The sequence below is a fragment of the Lethenteron reissneri genome, chromosome 43, assembly GCF_015708825.2.
Source record: "Lethenteron reissneri isolate LAM-NWPU_2019-01 chromosome 43, ASM1570882v1, whole genome shotgun sequence".
Taxonomy (NCBI): domain Eukaryota; kingdom Metazoa; phylum Chordata; class Hyperoartia; order Petromyzontiformes; family Petromyzontidae; genus Lethenteron; species Lethenteron reissneri.
Window position 1 is genome coordinate 6971412 of NC_083821.1, and position 20515 is coordinate 6991926.

The 20515-nt window shown below is 47.0% G+C and overlaps 1 protein-coding gene across 5 annotated transcripts in view; it reads left to right on the forward strand.

Moving 5' to 3' along the window:
• The window catches only part of LOC133353250 (phosphatidylinositol 3,4,5-trisphosphate-dependent Rac exchanger 2 protein-like), a 220446-nt gene that overhangs the window by 171613 nt on the left and 28318 nt on the right, over positions 1 to 20515 (forward strand). For all 5 annotated transcript variants that reach the window (XM_061569342.1, XM_061569344.1, XM_061569345.1 and 2 more), the window contains exons 32-33: positions 9149 to 9190; positions 15838 to 16055. In XM_061569342.1, the coding sequence (XP_061425326.1) occupies positions 9149 to 9190; positions 15838 to 16055 (260 nt within the window). The remainder of the gene's footprint in view (positions 1 to 9148; positions 9191 to 15837; positions 16056 to 20515) is intronic.

Here is a 20515-nt window from a genome sequence, read left to right on the forward strand (position 1 = left end):
CCACGTCCCAGGACGCGCGCCGCACTGCGATAAAGGCGACACACACGTGCGCACGTGAACTTGTGAGCCAGAGGTTTTTACTTTAGTTTTTTTGCCTTAAGAGGTCAGAACATCAATTAGTGTTTCCCGACCATCCGTGTTCGATGCCCAGTGACTTCATCTGCCTGCCATCCCAGTGACATTCCTTGCGCTATGGCGGTTTGTCCAAAATGATGTCAGTCTCACGGTTTAGAACACGTGCTTGTTCTTGGAATAGCACAAGCAAAGATGTATGTATGTTTGAACTCCTTTTGGACCATATGTAGCAAATCATGCTAATTGTAGTTTTGGGGGAAAGACAACAAACTAAACACAAATAAGTATAACCCGTAAATCCTTTATATGCGTGGTGGCTAGAGTCCTCTCGTCCTCTGGCTTGAGATGGCTGCCACCTATGGGTCAGATGATTGTCTGCAGTATTAAACAATTGGTAATTAAATATTTAATTTGTTTTCCCTAAACAGTGTAAAATTTTGGAATTTTTTTTCACGAAAATTAATTGTCTCGCACAACGAGTCTGTGTGCAAAATGTCAGCTCGATTGGATCACGGGAAGTGGGTTAAAAAAACGACCGAAAGATTTGCACGGTCGTAAGCAAGCAAGCACGCAAGCACGCAAGCAAGCAAGCAAACTTAATATAAAGGATTTAAAAACAGTTCTCAAAAAACGAGTTTTCAATCGAGATTTAAACTGCATTTCTTTAATGACGTCCTAATATTGCATTGAAGAGCGTTCCAGACGGCCACAGAAGCGCATCTGAAAGCGTGCGATGCGGTGACCGTCTTTTGTTCGATTGGCAGCCAATAGCCGCTGCGATGATGACCGGAGTTTGGGTGATGGTCTATGCTCTTTGAAGAGATCATCAGCAAGATGTTGTAGTGTAGTCGCTGAGATGCGGTGTCGTCATTTCCGATGCGCTTGTAGTCGTGCTGATTTGTTGTATGTTTTTAAATCCTTTATATTAAGTTCACTTGCGTGCTTGCTTGCGCGCTTACAACCGTGCAAATTTTTCGGTCGTTTTTTAACCCACTTCCCCTGATCCAATCGATCTGACATTTTGCACACAGACTCGTTGTGCGTGACAATTTATTTTCGTGAAATTTTTTTCTCCAAAATTTTCAACATTTTGGGAATTTTTTAAAAATATTTAATTACCAATTGCTTAATGGTGGCAGGCAATCATCTGACCCATAGGTGGCAGTCATCTCAAGCCAGAGGACGAGAGGACTCTAGCCGCCCGTTTCAAAGACCAATGTGGGCTGGGTTGCGGCCAAATGAAACTCTTACTCAAGATAAACAGACATGAATAGTAAAATAAAACCGATGCCATGCATATAAAGGATTTATAGTGAAAAACTTTGTTTTTACGGGTTAATTTTTTTAAGCCTGAGCTATAACCAAATCACCCTGAATGGTCCCAATCTAATCATACAAAGCTAAGCATGCTTTGATCCTGGTTAATCATTTGATGGATGACTCCCAGGGCTTTTTAGGGAATTTAGGCGCACGGGGTTTGCGAGATGGGCAAGAGACAGCAGTGCGGAGTGTTGCCATCTCCTCATGCATGGGTTTTCTCTGGATTATACAGTTTACACCCCCACGTTGCCATACTATATGTTTAGAGTATTTGGCTACTATAAAGTTACACGTGATAAGCCACTTCTGTTGAGCTATCATTTGTGGCCAAGGTCGTTTCTGAAAAAGGGCTATATAGCTCAGTGGGCCTTACCTTGTAAAATTAATATTTAAAAAAATGGTAGTACTTTGCTCATGAATGGTCATAGCAAAATATTCTCACGCTGGGGACCCTCTTGAAAAACCTGATCCTCTTCAGGGGTTTCTTGCATAAAATGTCATTATTACAAATATAATTGGCCTCGAGTAATCGTGTTTTTTTTTCATGTTATCATGCCAAAATGTATTTATCATCCAATCTACAACAGCTGAAAACGCCTTCCGCAACAACTGGCTCGCATGGATGGGGAAGTAACAAGTATAACCCGTAAAAACAAAGTTTTTCGCTATAAATCCTTTATATGCGTGGCGGCTAGAGTCCTCTCGTCCTCTGGCTTGAGATGGCTGCCACCTATGGGTCAGATTATTGCATGGCACCATTAAGCAATTGGTAATTAAATAGAATATTTTTGTCCTAAAAAGTGTAACATTTTGGGAAAAAATTTTCACGAACATTAATTGTCACGCACAACGAGTCTGTGTGGAAAATGTCAGCTCGATTGGATTACGGGAAGTGGGTTAAAAAACGACCGAAAGATTTGCACGGTCCTAAGCAAGCAAGCAAACTTAATATAAAGGATTAAAAAATGCCCAAGAAGGGCGCCTTCTCAAGCTCCCTGTAGTGGAGGCCAAATCCACCAGCAGTGCTTTGAGCCAGACATTGAAAGGCTGCACCTTTACCTATACAGCAGGTTTTATGAGCTTTCGTTTTTCAGAATCAATGAGAATATGTATTTATGCTGGAGGAATCCGGCGAGCGATTAAGCTCTCTCTTTTTTCACGGATGACCCGTAGGGACAGTTGAGAACGTTACAGCAAACAATACGAACACACAATAGGAGTGCAAAGTATAGGAAAGGTAAACAAATCCTTTAAACAAAATACACAAATCGAAACTACTTTTCATCTGACCAGGTAAAGCCCACTGAGCTATTAGCTTACTTTTCGGGAGCGACCTACCAACAAAGTATAGCTCAAATTTCGATTTAAAGCTTTCGTGACTGCAGGAATTCATCTTCTTGGTTCTTTCGGTAAAGTCACGTAGAAGGGAAGTAATAAAATAATAAAAATAAAACATAATAAAATAATTCTCACGACGTTTCGGCCACAACTGAGGACGGCTGCTTGCGCTGTGGCCGAAACGTCATGAGAATTATTTTATTATGTTTTATTTTTATTATTTTATTACTTCCCTTCTACGTGACTTTACCGAAAGAACCAAGAAGAAAAAGTATAGCTCAATGAAGTGGCTTGTCGTGTGGACATTTATAGCAGCAACATAATCTAGACGCAGCTGCGATTCAATCGTCCCATGGAACCCTTGCAAGCAGTTCTCTCTACACCATCAATGTTCGATATAAATCTTCAGAGGCTTACGTTCTGCTGTTAAGTTAATACGTTTCAGCCCTCGTACTCTTGACGCGTTAGTTTTGATGGCTGTGTTCAGCGCTGGCCCTGTAGGAATATCCATCCAGCATCAACTTACGTTCCCGTGCAGCTTGTAATGGTTAGCCATTCTCGAACATCATATTCCTTGCACTTCCTGCCAATTTTCCAAAACTCGAGTACGCCTTAACCTCCCCTTGTTAAGAGTTAATCAACACCAGGCATGGTCAATCCACTGTTGGATGAAGGCCAGAGGTCACAAACGGGTTTTGATTCCTTACCCGTACCCGTACCCGGCTGCACCAGGGTCGCAAACGGGTACCCGTACCCGGCCGTACCCTACCCGTACCCGGCCGGGTACGGGTAGGGTACGGGTATCGGGTACCTGATTGCGACTTCTGGGATGAAGCCATGTTGCAGGCGCGGGTGGGTTGATTCTAAGAACTTGAATTGTGAGAAGAGACAAGACGTTGGGAAATGAGTGACAAACAGTTACTCACCAGTGACTCACGGCCTACCCGTACCCGGCCGCACCAGGGTCGCAAACGGGTACCCGTACGCGGCCGGGTACGGGTAGCCGAGTATCGGGTAGGGTACGGGTATCGGGTACCCGGTTGCGACCTCTGATGAAGGCCTTACCCGAGGCGCCGACACTTCTCACGACCGTGCGTTGCAACACAACCCACCCAGTGCCTGCAACACGGATGGATTTCATAGCCCTTTCCACTTTGCGAACATCCTCCAGTCGTCAGCTTGTGAGAATAAACGTGTGTACTTATTTGCAGGCTGGATAATGATGCACTTGGAATTTGGGAAAAGCATTGATTATAAACGTGGATTTTACCGACTTATCTTTGTTATGCAGGGGGGGGGTAGTATACGATTGTTTCGAACACATCCCGTTGTACAAGACTCAATGTCCTATCTGTGTCGGGAACAGTTTACAGGTAATTGCCGAAGCAAATTTAGCGTGCGATTATAGCACACCGTGACCTCCGTTCACAGGCAATGTCACTGAATCTGTTACAACGTTTTGGCCAATAGGAGGGCACCGTGAGAGTGATAGGGCGGCACAGTTTATGTAGATATCTCAGTTGTAGTAACATAGATCTTGAAGTAAAGCTTTCTTGACTGCAGGAATTCATATTCTTTGGGTCTTACGGTAAAGTCACGTAGATAGGTGCAAAGAAAATAACAAAAAATAATAAATAAATAAACTACGACGTTTGGATTGCAACACAAGCGTTTGTCATCGTGTTATTTTCTTTGAACCTATCTACGTGATTTTACCGAAAGACCCAAATAATATGTAGTAACATAACAAATAATGTCTAAGTCTGGTGATTGAATAAATTCACAAATTTGAGAATCCTACATTTGGAGCCAGAGTAATCATCGGGCTAGCACAAAAAGCAGTTTTAAAGAAACTAGTTTTCAATTTAGATACATGTGACGAGTTGCCTTCAATGACGGGCATTTACAATCAGGATGCTGTTGTAAAACCAATGTCAAATCATAGCACACAACACCACCGTTACAGAGAAAACATTCCATTTTGGAAAGTAGCAAGGCACTCATCTTGTAGGAACAAAATAATTTTGTATACAAAAATATATATAAAGGTGCATCCCTGCAATGTGTTATTGATGCCAGTGTTAGTGGAAGCACGTCTTACGAGAGGGTATTTGGTCGAAACTTTCACGCTTGGAAGAGGTGGGTTTCTCCACACTTTACCCCATCACTCGCAACTTAAACAATGGCAATGGAAACGGCGACTTCTGCGTTGCGAGTCCTGCCTTCTAACAACCACAATCACCACCACCATCATTCAGATTTGAATAAGCCGAGTTATTCATCCCACCTTGTTAATCGCTAGCCGGTGATTAAGCGTGATGCGTAAGTTACCAGCTGCAGTGCATTTCCCTGCGGAAGAAAATGTTTTAATGCTGAGACTCAGCATTGAGAAACGGAGATTTCAGAATAACTTGGGGGATGCAGAGAGTGGAGCGCACCCAGCTTGTGTTGGCCACGCGTGAGAAACACGCATTCTTGTTGTTGAAATCACGGAATGCTTCCCTGCCCGCAAAATACCGCGAGCAGTTTGTCGCTGATGGTTAGCACATTTCCACGCCAGACGCCGTTTGCCGCGTGGAAAGCGTGGGCGTGATGAGGAATGCCCCGGGGGGGGCAAGGGGGCCCCCCCCAGCGTGGCCCGCTCACAGGGGTCTCGCCCCGACCTCTGCTCCTCCCGTTTCTCCGTGGCGCACGCGCGGCACGGAGAAACGGGCGCGTTACCGTGCGCCCGAGCGAGCGGGCGTCACGCTCCCGCTAGGACAAATTAGTGGCGTGTTCTCCAGGTAGCGGTGCGGTGGTTTGTGAACGTTTTCTCTCACCTCTTGCTTCTGCGTTGTTTTTTTTCCTTTGGCTGCCAGGCGCACTTACGGTTAGTTTTTGGGAGTCGAGAAGATTACTTTGAGAGCCTCCCCCCCCCCCCCCCCCGGTTTGTGATTTTAGTGCCGCTTGACGAACGCGCGCCTTAGATGTAATTTGTCTGACAGGGTGAGCTCAATTTATATTATTAGGTTTTTTTTTCGGTAAAGTCACGTAGGTAAAAAATTAAAATTAAAATTTATAAAAGTAAAATAAAAAATAAAATAAAAATCACGACGTTTCGGAGGCAACACAAGCTTTCGTCTTCAGGTGGAACCGTCACAGCACGATAGCTGTATCAAGTGAGAGAAATTCCAAGAAAACAGTCCTTGTATATATACTGAGCTCAAATTAATTTACTTGTAGAAAGTCATGATTGTGCAGCAACAAATGAAGGTGTTGCTATTATAATTATTAGTTATTAATTAAACTAGCCGTGATTTGATTTTTTTGGGCCTTGTAATCATGATGAACTCCACATATATATTGGGTGTATGGAGAGGAACTATGGAAAAGTAAACGCAAGTACCCATACTTTGTGGGTCTATAATCTGGTGCAAGCAATACTTCCGATATGCAACTGCTTCAACATATTCACGCCCACAACTTAAACGCCTCAAATGTGCCCAATATTGTCGGATCTAAGAAGCTAAGCAGGGATTCATCTTCTTGGTTCTTTCGGTAAAGTCACGTAGAAGGGAAATAATAAAATAATAAAAATAAAACATAATAAAATACAATTCTCATGATGTTTCGGCCACAACGCAAGCAGCCGTCCTCAGGTGAAGAACAGGTCTTAAATAGCTTAAATATACGCTGCCAAGCTTGGTGGTGTTCATTCAGATGCTGTCTTTCCGACAGACCTGTTCTTCACCTGAGGACGGCTGCTTGCGTTGTGGCCGAAACGTCGTGAGAATTGTATTTTATTATGTTATATTTTTATTATTTCCCTTCTACGTGACTTTACCGAAAGAACCAAGAAGATGAATCCATGCAGTCACGAAAGCTTTACATCGAAAGCTAAGCAGGCTTTGAACCCTGGTTTTTAGCACTTGGATTGCTGACCATCAGGGCTTGCCACGGGTTGTAGGCATGCGGCCTGTGAGGTGGCGTGCCGAGTATTATCCAGCTTCTCCACTTTCATTCCCCAACGCGAAGCCAACACACTTTTATTCGAATTGGCCAAACCGTCCCGATGCTGGTTCCCCTCCTGAAAACGGAAACTCGGAAAACCTCGGCGAGGCTTTCCCCTGCACACAACAACAACAATTGATATTTGAAATGATTGTGAAAGTTTCTAGTTCGGGCGTTGCTTGCACTTCAGTCAACGTGTCTGGTTTTTTGTTTTGCTCTGTGCTGCTTCAGCGTTGCACCCTAAAGGGTTATAAACGTCTGACGTCGTCAGGGTAGTTTAAGTTCTCAGTCTCCAATTAAATAAAAATTGTCCTAAATGGGTTCCAGACCGGTATATGACATTTGCAAAGCCCAAAATCTACCAAGACAGTACGGTAATAATTTTCAGTTTGGTGAGTTTTAATAAAACATGAGTTCAGCAATGCAAGTCTTTTTGAGTTTATAGAATATAATAATAACATATGCACTGCTTACTGAAAAAAAATAATGTCTGCAATTATATATTCCGTTTTTATGCTGGGGTGGCTTTGATCTCAACCTAGACATTATACGCACTTTGTTTGTAATGGAATATTTATTTTTAATATTTGTCTAATAAAAAAAAACTGATATTTTGGATAAATGGGATGTAAAATACAAATACACAATTATATGTTATGAGTGTTATATGCGACCAAAGGATTTACTTGTGTTGAGTGGAAGTGCTGTGATGGTGCACTGCCCTGTGAACTTGACAGCCTAAATTGAATTGTAGCTTCATGGAAAATCAGTGGCGAGCGATATTATTAAACTATAAAAAATTATATTACCAGGTAAGACCCACTGAGCTATACAGCTCGTTTTTAGAAGTGACCTGACCACAAATGATAGCTCAACAAAGTGGCTTATCACGTGTAAATTTCTAGCCGCTAAATACTCTAAACGAATGTTGACCATGGGGAGAACATGCAAACTCCAAATATACAGGCGTCGGGATCGGGATCATACCCACGACTTCCTTTGCACCGTGCTGAATCCGATCTGATCCTGCCCATCCTACACACCCCACTTCACCAAACTAATATTAAAACAAAAAGAACGATGACAAAATTACCCAGAATGTGCCTAATAACATGTAATAATGTTTAGTTTTATGAGCAACCACAGACAAGCTGGCAGGCAGCCAAACGTTGTAAGCCTGGCGCCAACAATGCACCCGGCTCTGTGGTCTCATTAATCGCTTCCTTAAAGCTAAAGCAGGGTTCGACCGTGGATAGTGCTAGGAAGCATACTCTTAGTTCTTTCGGTAAAGTCACGTAGGTAAAAAATGAAATTAAAATTAATACATATATTTTTTTTATTAATTTTAATTTCATTTTTTTACCTACGTGACATTAACGAAAGAACTAAGAGTATGAATCCTTGCAGTCACGAAAGCTTCAAATCTAGAATTAAGTGCTAGGAAGATTAACCCACGACGCGTAGACATGCTGTCAACGGGCTTACGGGGCTACGTGGTGACCATCAGTGGGCAGTGCATTCATGTTACACGCTTTTCGTCGTCTACTTGCTCACATTCAACTTACACACTTTCAGAGATACGAACAAACTTGTTCATATGTCCAGTTGTCTGTTCGGACCGAGAGTCGTAAGTTCAACCGCCCCCGCCCACCCCGCAATAGATGACAGTGGTAGCATCTACATCTGTGGAACATGAAGAACCAGTGGTATCTACATCTAACGGAGTTTATACAACTTTTACAGCCATTCCTCTTGCAACATTTTTGGTATCGACAGGAGTAAAGTTGAACTCGCGAACAAAATCGACCTACGAACAGACCTCTAGAACCTAACTCGTTCATAAGTAGAGGAGTCACTGCAATGTACTTCAACGTGTGTGTTTCCACGTTCACCAACCCGCACTGACCAGCGTAGTGAAGCACAAACTTGCACGGCGTGAACAGGGCACAATCCAGCTGTGCGTGCACACGTGAACTGAACAACCGGTGTCTGTGAATATCACCGGGACAAAACAACAATAACAGCATCTCGATGGAAGCTGGTGTTCGTCAAAGTCCCTTGTTCCCCCCCCCCCCCCCCCGCAAGGTTTGCAACGTTAACCCACCGTCTGCGTGACGGTCTTAAAGCCGTGGAGAAACATGAGACGGCGCAAATTGAGTGAATGCTTGCGCGCCGACGTTCGTAAGCATGGAGGCACGTTAATTTACTGACCTCACTCAACTCCCCCCCCCCACTAACCCTCTTCCCCCCTCCAGTAATTACCCTAATTTTTATGGATCTCGTGCAGAGAGCATTTGCTGAAGCCTTGCAGATCTAGCCCGCGATTACACCGCAGGAAATGAAATGCAGATTTTTGACAGCTGGACTGTTTCTGATTTTTTTTCTTTCTCTCTCTCTCTATTATTCCTTCTCTCCCCTCCGTTAGAGCTGAAGAGACAAGTTACCCTCGCCCTATTGGACAGCACAGGTATGAACGCGTGTTCAGTGTCAACTGTGAGTTTGCACTACTTCGTGGCCTGTCTCCTCCTTTTACGGTGAATGGAAAGGCCAGTCGGCAACTGTGCCTGCGTTGTGTATTGCTGTAAACATGGGGAGCGGTAGCGCAGCAGGTTAGCGCTACGCTGCGCTACGAACCCAGCGACTCGAGTTCGATTCCCGCTCATGGCCAGCACCGGTGACGATTGTCTGAATCGTTCCGGGGCCTTCCCCAGGTCAACTCTGCCTCAAGTAAGCACCTGGTTTCTATTTAAAGCTTTCGTGACTGCAGGGATTCATCTTCTTGGTTCTTTCGGTAAAGTCACGTAGAAGGGAAATAATAAAATAATAAAAATAAAACATAAAATACAATTCTCACGACGTTTTGGCCACAACGCAAGCAGACGTCCTCGGGTGAAAAACAGGTCTTGGGAAAGACAGCGTCCGAATGTCTTTCCGACAGACCTGTCCTTAACCTGAGGACGGCTGCTTGCGTTGTGGCCGAAACGTCGTGAGAATTGTATTTTATTATGTTTTATTATTTCCCTTCTACGTGACTTTACCGAAAGAACCAAGAAGATAAGCACCTGGTGTCGTGTGTAAAACATCGCCACTGGGGGAGACAAAGGCGGACGGGCGTGATGTTGGCCACCCACCTCCTCGTGTGCCATTCCGGGCTTATTAGGTGCTCGCTAAAAATACTTGCCCCAACGATCTGTTGAGGCTACGTAGAGCTTTTTTGTCTTTGTACTGAGGATACAAAGGCAGTTAGGCATGGTGCTGATCACACACCCACTTGTTCACCATGCTGACTTTACTAGGCGACTGCTGACAACTCATTGCGCTGACAGTCTGTTTAAGGCTGTAAGGGGTACCTTTATCTGTGTGTGTGTGTGTGTGTCATGTGGTTAGCACTCTACCATAATTCCTGGCCATGAACGACTGTGGCTTCTAGTAATGTACGATAATTGGCACCATACCCTCAATTTGATGGACTCGGCCTTAAGTGAAATATTTGCCATGATGTGTCAGACAAATGTAGGCGGTCAGGCGAGCACGGTGCTTGATCACACCACCGTCTCGTCGATTGTGCATCACTCGCATCCTCTCCGCGTCCAGACAAATGGAAGGTTATTTGTCGTACTTTGTAATGGCTGTATGCAATTCCATTTGTCTTGTATTGTAATATGCAGTGTAAATAAACACGTGACCAATTGCAATTTTTGGGATAGCATACACATTTTTCTGTTGCGCGTAGTCACTTTAAGATGTTTCTTGTTCATGTTTTTGTTTGTTGCGGTTGCACCCGAGTCAAGAGCCGCATGGCTCACAGGGCTATACCCAATACAGAGACCTACAGACTCACACAGAGATCCATAGACGACTCACACAGAGACCCATGATAGACTCACACAGAGACCTAAAGACATGAACTGAACATTGATGAAAACCCAAAGGTCAAAGCGTGCGACCAGGATATATAAATGCATAAACTTGCACATTCGCATGCACACTGATAAATTAATTTCTTTATTCCTGTGCACATACGCGGAGATATCAATGGTTAACTTCCAACGCGAACACATGCAGGCATATGTACGCATACACCAGGGTAGCTTCAGATGTGAACTTAATCTCTTCGTAAAGAGCTGCTGCTGAAGACAACCGAGGGGTGATAGGAGCCACCCTAGGACTTAAAAAGTGTTGTGCCGGCATGTCCGGGTTACTGTTCACGCAGTCCATTCAATACTCTTAGACACCAGGCAACTCCTGATGAGGACTACTGCGTAGGCTCCGGATTTAGCTTTTGTCTGCGCTTGGCAGTGGCAGGCTTTTCACACGTGCGTAGATGCGTCCGAATTCCGACCCACTCACGTGCGCCCCCACAGGCAGGCAAACACAAACACAGATCCTCTGTATAGCCTGTAACGACTGTAGGGGCAAGTGCTGTTAGCGAGCACCTATGATGGCCGGCACGGCACATGAGGGGGTCGGAAAGCCAGCACCACGCCCGACCGCCTTTGTCTCCCCAGTGGCGATGTTTACACACTGCAGCAGGTATTCATTTGAGGCCGCATCGACCTAGGGGAAGCCAAAGACTGGTTCAGACTATCATCACCGGTGTTGGCCGCGAGCGGGAATCGAACCCGGGTTGCCGGGTTCGTGTCGGGCAGCGTAACGCTTAACCGCTACACCACGAGCAAGCGCGCACACACACTCGCGCACTTGCGCACGCTAACCCCATTGGCATTTCCACATCATCGTCTCCATCAATCCTTATTCCGTCTGTGCCCTGTTGTTGCCATGGAGAAAATCCCGCGCGCCCATTAACACGGGGCGGCGTAAACGCGCGCCCGACAATCGGACACCCCCAGCCGCCTCCGCCGCCAAAGCGCTCGTGTTCCGACCCCTGAGCGGGTGGTCCCTGCGGTTGAACACCGCGCGCGGTTGCGCAATCTCCTGTCCACATGTGCGTAAACGATCTACGAGCGCAAGCCGTGTGACGTTTGTCGTCAACAGAGGTCGCAACCGGGTACCCGATACCCGTACCCTACCCGTACCCGGCCGGGTATGGGTAGCTGTTTGCGACCCTGGTGCGGCCGGGTACGGGTAGGCCGTGAGTCACTGGTGAGTCACCGTTTGTCACTCATTTCGGGTAGGGTACAGGTACGGGTAGGGACCCTGGTGCGGCCGGGTACGGGTAAGGAATCAAAACCCGTTTGCGACCTCTGATCGTCAAGTTGGACACGTTTCCCACCCCCCCCCCCCCCCCCCCCCCGGTTTTGGCAGAAGTTTGTCTTCATGGACAACAGGCAGGTCCGTAAAAAGAAAGGGAGCGTTTCTTATCCCCGTAGTTTTCGTGTCCCACCCTGACGCCTGTATCATTGGAGTTTGCGTGCCTCTCTCCCCCATGGTGGCGTGGATTTTCCTCCGCATTTAGAAAGATGCTCTGAGAGTAATTTGGCTGCAATACATTTTACACGTGACAAGCCACTTCGTTGAGCTATAAACCGTAGGCCAGGTAGAGTCTGAAAAAGAGATATATACAGTAGCTCAGTGGGCCTTACCTGCTAAAATAAAAACAGCTTTAGTGTGGTTGCCGGAGGATTTTTCCCTTCATATTGGCAAACCACATATTCGCTGCATCACGCGCACAGCCTGGCGTGTTTGCGCCCGTGGGGAAAGGACGCGTGCTCGCACGTACGCTGGTGAACCGGTGCACGTGGGCAGAATGATGATGTGGCCTGCATACTATGATGATCAGTGTAAACACGGGCTTTTGAGATTTTTATGCTGATAATACGATTAATACGATTAATACTGGCCTTGTGGCTCAGCGGGACTGAGCATCTCACAGTCAGAAGATTGAGAGTTAAAATCCTGGTCGGTCGGGAGTTTACTCAGCCCATCATCCCTCCAGGGTTGATAAAAAAAGAATTACCACTTTGCGTGGAAGTAAACAATGGCTGTCGTATGAATATACTCACTACGTCACAGGCAATGTGGAATTTCCAAGACTGGATGATGGCTGTAAAATGGGATAGGAGCTCTATGTCAATGCTCATTTGAGCAGAAAAATCATAGTTTTTTTTTTAAAGCAAGATTAAGGAAACCCAGTCAGGTGATGCTGTGTGATGAAGAGCGGATTGTTCAACTCACAATTGGGAAGGTCCGTGTCTTGGTCAGAGATCACTCGGGCTCATCATCCTTCCACTGTCGATAAAATATGTACCACTTTATTGATGGGGAGCTGCTGGCGTCCAATGGAGAGGGAATATGGGATTATGGAATTTCCATCAATGGTTCAGGATTTCCAATGGAAATGAGTGCCATGCAATTGTTTGCTCGAGCAAGGGAAGGTGCTTTGATTTGAGATTACTAAGTGTGTCACCATTACCACTGACCTGCAATGAACCAGTCTGCGTGTATGTAAGAGTTCGATTCCTACAGCTGCTGACAAATTGCTGTTGTGAATGCATGTATGTTGAACTTCTTTCGCACCGTACGTAACCAGCCGTGATAATCGGCGGTGCGGGGGAAGGACAACAAACTAAACAAAAAATGAGTTTTAAATTTAGACACAAACATGCTGTGTGATTTTAAAGCAGCTACTCAAAGGGAGGAATTATAAATTGCAATTATCAATTATCCGCACCTCCTATTAGCATGGTTGGCTAGGTACGGTGCGAAAGGAGGTTAACATGCACATGTACAAGTGTAGTTCTTCGTGTCCTTTAACCAACCACCCTGACTGTTTCATCTCATCCATACTGTGATCAACCACCACATTCATCCCTCGCACCGCTCCACTATGGAATTCCCGTCCCATTGTCTCTCTTCAAAAAGCTCTCGTAACCTTGCTCAGTTCAGGAAATCTGTTAAACCGTATCTTACTACAACTTTGATGATTTTTTGTTACTTATTTTCATCGAATTAATCTCGTGACTTTCTTTCCTGCCAAGTTTTCATAGCAAGGGGCGGAAAATTGCTCTTGATATTCCAATTGAGTGATTAGCGAGCAACTTTTAAAATTTGGAACCATGACGCCGGCACACACAATATGCGTCTACTCTTGCGAACGGACGCCACGAGATCTTTGACGCCCACTGGGATCGCAGACAACGGGCGCGTCGTAGTATTATTACGGTTCATACCACACCACAATACGAGGCAGCACAGCCGCTGGATTCGAACCGTGAACCCCCTCCATGCAACAATCGGTGACCGCACGACCCACAAGGCCATGTTATCGCCCCCCATTGCTTGTTTGTTGCTAGCCGCTAGACGTCTTGGGCCTTTTGAGGTTGTGCTCAGTAACTGTTCCAAAAGAAGATAATTACCTGTAAAACAGTTCAATCAATAATGAATGCCCTGTCGCCCCAGTAGGCTCGATTCTCTTTGCAAATGTATGATTCATTTCTAGCGCGTTCTCACCTATTTAAAGCACGTAACGAATCAAACATGAATGGCAATGTTTAATTTTGTTCTGTAGTTTATGGTTTGAATTAGCGCCATTATTAATAGCCACTTGTGAGTCCACAGTCATTTGCCTTAAATGGCCTTTTTTGTGATCTGCTCTCGCATATAAAGGGGAAGGTGTGTTTCCCATTAACTCTGAAACCCACCCTCACATTCCATCCCCAGAGACACACTGGCAATTACAATGAACCCACGGTTAGTGTGGTACTTCACACAAAGACAAAGATCCCCCGTGTAGCATCTAACAGACTGTCGGGGCACGGGCTGTTAGCGAGCACCTATGAAGGCCGGCACGGCACACGAGGGGGTGGGTGGCCAGCACCACAACCCAGCCGCCTTTGTCTCCCTCGTGGTGATGTTTCCACACTGCAGCAGGTACTCATTTGAGACTGATTCGACCTATGGGGGAGGCCCAGGACTGGTTCAGATAGTCGTCACTGGTGTTGGTGGCTGTGAGCGGGAATCTAACTCGGGTCACCGGGTTCATAGCGCCACGTGCTAACCACTACATACACACACAGACACACTGCTTACAAATGTGCTGAATGTACATGTGCAGTATAGAAATACGTTCAAACCCATTCAAACAGAAACAAAAATTTCTTGTATTCTTGGTTCTTTCGGTAAAGTCAGGTAGAAGAGAAATAATAAAATAATAAAAATGAAACATAATAAGATCTAATTCTCACGACGTTTCGGCCACAACGCAAGCAACCGTCGTCGTGAGAATTTAATCTTATTTTTTAAAATTTTATTATTTCCCTTCTACGTGACTTTACCGAAAGAACCAAGAATATGAATCCATGCAGTCACGAAAGCTTTAAATCGAAAATAAAATAAAATATTTCCTGTGTCGTGCTATAAACTATAGGAGGCAAGCGATGATAGAGAACACCTATTAAAGCTTTTTGACTTTTATTGTTCCACTTGTTTGGAAAGCCTCACTGGGTTACGTGACTTTTTCATGAGGGTCCTGCCAGGTTCTTGAAGTAGGGCCGTGATAATTGCGACATATATTCCAGTTGAGTAACTTGCAGTTTAGCTTGGCGAATTTGGACCTTCGCGCATGATGAGCCTACTCTTGCCAATGACAATGAAGGCTTTTTAACGTCCAATTAGAAGTGGATGGCATGGAATATTTAGTTATTTAGCTTTTACAGCCGCACGTATAATCAGGGCAGTTGTGGGATTCGAAGTGTCAACTTCTAACACTGGCCCATGGTTGTCAGTAACCCTACCTCGTCACTCTTGTCATACATACCATACCGAGGATTAATTTAAGGCTGAGTTTACCTCAGGGAGACCCAGGACAGGTTCAGGTGCCACATGCCACTGATGCCAAGAATTGTACCCAGGTCGCTTGTGGTGTGTGTAACAAGTGGGTGCTCCCACCTCTTCCAAGTCACGTGGCCAGTGTGGAAGAGTAGGCCGGCATTTCCCTCTTTAGGGGGCTCTGTCGTGCTCCCTCCAGTGGGGAGGGCCTTCCACCAGCAGTGGGCCGTGAGCGAGCAAACGCGAGCACTCGCTCGCGTATTATCCGCGGATGACGGCGCGTGACGAAGGAGAATCGCCCGCGCGCGCGGACGCGAATGGGACGGAGTTTTGCCCGCAATGCCGCCGAGCGAAGCCAATTTGCGCAATCCGACTCTAACCCTCCAGACATCGGGCAGCAGACGCGCAGGGACACGGCCTTCTCGCAGGCCCTGGTGGGCGCCGTCTGCGTCTTCTCGGAGCAGCTGCTGTCGGCGCTGACGCGCACCTACAACCCGGGCCGCGACTACGAGAGCCGCGGCACAGAGGCGAGCCGCCGCTGGCTCGAGCAGACCGCCGGCCTCGGAGCGCTCGTCAGCTTCCGCTCGCTGCTCTCGCCCCACCTGGTAGGTGTAGCCGCGGCCTGCTCCGGTGCGTGTGGCTGGGATAAATAACTCGTGTGCTTGCGCCTTTGTGTGTGCGGGGGAGCACCTGTGAAGGCCGGCACTGCACGCGACACGGAGGGGGGCGGGGGATGGCCAGAACCACGCCCGGCCGCCTTTGTCTCACCATAGGTGCTCGCCAACAGCACTTGCCCCAACAGTCTGTTAAGGCTGTATGGGGGATCGTTGTCTTTGTGCGGGCAGCGGCAGCGTAGCAGGCAGCGCGATGCGCTTTGAACCCGGCAGCCCGAGTTCGATTCCCGGTCACGGCTAACACCAGTGATGATTATCTTGAACCGGTCCTGGGCCTCCCCGAGGTCGACACCGCCTCAAATGAGTACCCGGTGCGGTGTGTAAACATCGCCACTAGGGAGACAAAGGCGGCCGAGCGTGGTGCTGGCCACCTACCCCGTTTCGTGTGCCGTTCCGGCCTTCATAGGCGCTCGCTAACAGCACTTGCCCCAAAAGTCTGTTGAGGCTACATGGGGGGTCTTTGCGTGTAGTGGAGGCGTAGTGGTTAGGGCACCGCCTTATGAACCCAATGACCCGAGTTCCAGATATCTGAACCGGTCCTTGGCCTCCCCTAGGTGAGTATCTGATGCGGTGTGTAAGCATCAGCATTGGGGAGACAAAGGTGGCTGGGTGTGGCGTCGGCTACCCCCCACCCGCTTGTGTGCCATGCCTGGGGTCTTTGTCTATGTCTAAAAGGCTAAATTCTTGATGTTTGTCGATGTACTTTTGTGTGTGGGACACATATCGCATGGAATCATATCTAAATTCCATCACAGAATAACCCGCACACAGTTTGAATGCGCATTCACGTGCCCAGTACATATCCCCGCTGTGTTGAACAACCGTTCTCAATTGCCCTTTGGCAAGCAAGAATCGCTTTCTATAACAACACCTTTCCTGAGACTGTGGACATGTTTTAAGGCGTCTTACAACGTCTCACTTTTCAATGTCTCCCTGAAAGTATGACGTTTGAATCTTATACGGCAAGATGATAACGTTACGCTCTTGCGTATCTCGTTCGCAAGCGCGTTGCACGATGACAGAGCATCACTCTGAGACTTGTTTTAAATGCGTGTGGAAGGAGCAATAATTTAGCAATAAATATGCAAATACACGAATATAGTGATGATGAATTAAAAATCTTGAGATGGGTGGATTTACGTTGGCATTTTTATTCGATGCTTGCCAGATTTATTGACCTATATATTTGAGGAAGGAGGAGTGGGGGGGTGGGGGTACAATCGCGACGATGCTGGTAGCGCCATTCTTGCTTCAATGTACCACCTCCCCCCAACTCAGCGTCAGTGAAGGGAGCGATCCGCTAACAGCATCTGACCACGTGCTCCCCAAGGGCCTTTAAAAGGAAATGTATTTCTCTTTGTCTCATGCGATGGGTGTACGCGTGCCTGACACTGCGCTTGCACACCGCGTGCACGTGTGTGCAAGCGTCCGGTCGAACACTTTGGGGAGCAGGAGCGCAGCGGTTTAGCGCTCGCTGCGTCACGAACCCGGTGAGCCAGAGTTCAATTCTCGCTCACGGCCAACACCGGTGACGATTGTCTGAAGCGGTCATGGGCCTCCCCTACATCGACTCGGCCTCAAATGAGTACCTGGTGTGTGGTGTGTAGTAAACATCGCCACTGGGAGACGAAGGCGGCCGGGCGTGGTGCTGGCCACCTACCCCCACTCCGGTCTTCATAGGTGCCACTCGCTAACAGCACTTGCCCCAACAAGTCTGTCAAGGCTGCACGGGGGAGCTTTGGCTTTGGTCGAACGCTTGAGCGCCGCGTTCACGCGCGTCCGTGTGTCCTCGTGCGTGTTTGCATGCCTAATTGCGCGTGCGTCCTTTGTCTTCGCGATGGGTCGCGCCGGTTAACGTCGGCTCCCGGACCCAATTAAAAGAGATTGCGTGGCCATAAAATACGTAGCATGTCGGTCTGATAATGAAACAAAAGAAATCTGCGGTAAGTGATTGCAAATAGGAGCGCCTTGCAAAAGACGCTGTCCCTCGTCGCAGCGTTTTTTGCGTAAAATAAATAAACCACAATTCTAAAAAAACTGAAAATATTCGCGCTTGAATGCGCGCGCCATGGGCGAAGGTGCCCGAACAGAAGCTGATCAAATAAACGAGGCTGTAAAATTCCAGTCAATGGGAAATGTCTTCGCGTCACAACGCGCGCAACCCCAGCGCCGGGGCGATCTGTCTGCAATACTAAAATACACTGCGTGACATCACTAAGGCGAGATTGTCCGGCCCGCATTGCCCCGCGCACTGCATGCAAAGACGCAAAACGCACGCAACGAATTCCGGCGACGCCGTTGGCCTGTGCTCCGGCGTGAGCTGTCGGCCAAACCAGACGTACATATTTAATGTGTCATTGAGTGCGGTGAGCAGTGCCATCTGGTGGGGCTTCTTGGGCCTGGTTCTCATCGGTGTGAGTTTGCAAAATGTTGGAAAGTTCATGCTGGGTGCAAGTTAACTCCTAGCTTGTTGGTTTGGTGTAACCTTACAACATTTCACTTCAGGTCACTTTGGGGCGGTCGGGATGGGTGGCCAGAAAATGGCAGGTAGTGTTGGGTATTATCCGCCCTCCCCCCCACCCCCCCCCGTATGTGTGGGTTTCCTCCACGTAGTACTCTGGTTTTCTTTCACCCTGGTAAAAACGAAGTGATGGTCTTGACCAAACGTCCCAGATGCACGTCCTTCCTGAATAAAGAGTTCCAAGACTCAGCGATGCTTTGGCGGTGGAAATAATCGCCATTGTTTTAAATTACTGTTAACAGCGTTAAAGTGTGTGAGACTACATTCTATACGTGGCCTAATGGCTCATGGGGTTTCTGTGTGTGTGTGTGTAAGTGGGGAGCGGTAGTGTAGCGGTCAGCATGCTGCGCTATGAATCGGGTGACCCGAGTTCGATTCCTGCTCACGGGCAATACCAGTGACGATTATCTGAACCGTTCCTGGGCCTCCCCTAGGTCGACTCAGCCTCAAATGAGTACCTAGTGCGGTGTGTGATCATCGCCACAAAGGCAGTTGGACGTGGTGCTGGCCACCCACCCCCTCGTGTGCAGTGCCAGCCTTAATAGGAGCTCGCTAGCAGTACTTGCCCCAACAGTCTGTTATGGCTACACGGGGGATCTTTGTCTTTGTTTGTGTGTCAATTTAATTCTGAACCAATATTTGTGACTTTAGGCTTGAGTTCTAAACTAACCTTCTGGTGGAAAAGGTGCAGTGTCTTAAAATTAACCAGGAATAATAAGAATCGTCATTCACCATTAATTGTCAGGAATGATAGCCACACTTATGTTGGTCATAGCCAGGGACAAAAGGAGGTTAATACTGGTAGGAACCTCCTGCTTACACCAGCCCACAGGGGATTATTGTGTCCGTCCGTCCGTCGTGCATCCAAAAATGGGAGGGGTGGGGCTGGGTGGAGAGGGGAGGGTGGGGAGGGGCTGGGTGGGGGGTGGGAGGGGTGGGGCTGGGTGGGGAGGCGCTGGTCACCCCATGGTGCCCTTATAAAACTCAACATTTAACCTACTCACGCCGGCTTGTGCCCGCCCTCACAGTCGGCCATATTTGCGGAATACACCACGCCGCCGTTGACCCTGGCCATTGACCGAGCAACTCAACCTTCCTACCAGCTCCCTCCGCAGGAATGTTTTGGGTTTAAAATACAAAATACAAAACAAAATTGCACATTCATTTTCCGAGCTCAGCAGTGCTGTTAGATTGGTGTGATCACACAGGCAGAGGTCATATAATACATACATGAATAGAATTACAGAATTATTCTCTTTTATAGCTTAGTTTTCTTGGCACTCTAGGTTTCCTACCCCATGTAAGAATAGGTAAAGGTGCAGCCCTGCAATTGCTTGTTCACGCCACTGCTGGCAGAAGCCACTGAGGATGGAGCTCTTGAGAGAGAAAAGCCCCCTTCTGTCGCCGACATTTCCACATTGGCCAGACATCTGGGAAGAGATTTTTTTAAAGAATTCCTGACAAAATTGGCCAAACCTCCCAATGTTTTCAGCAGCTTGCTGAAAATGTCTCGAGTCTTTGTGAGTTGTTGCTGGTTAACGCAGACAAGTACACACGAGTGTGCGTACCGTCTGTATAATTATGATGACTGGACGTTGTTCCTGACTCTTGTGTTTTGCATTAGTGCTTTGAATCTTAGTTTCGTTTGTATGCATCTATGTGCCCGTTTCTATGCTTGCCCTTGGACAGCATCTTGAACTGGTTATGATATTCGTCTGCGTAGCGATTTTAAATTGTTATTAATATGTCATATTACCAGCGGTTAATGCACAAACCTCCAAGCATGACGCACCACTGCACAATTGTTTAATTTGGATTTGAACTGTTGTGGAAGCCACAAATAAAAATAGCAACCCAATTGGGTATTTTT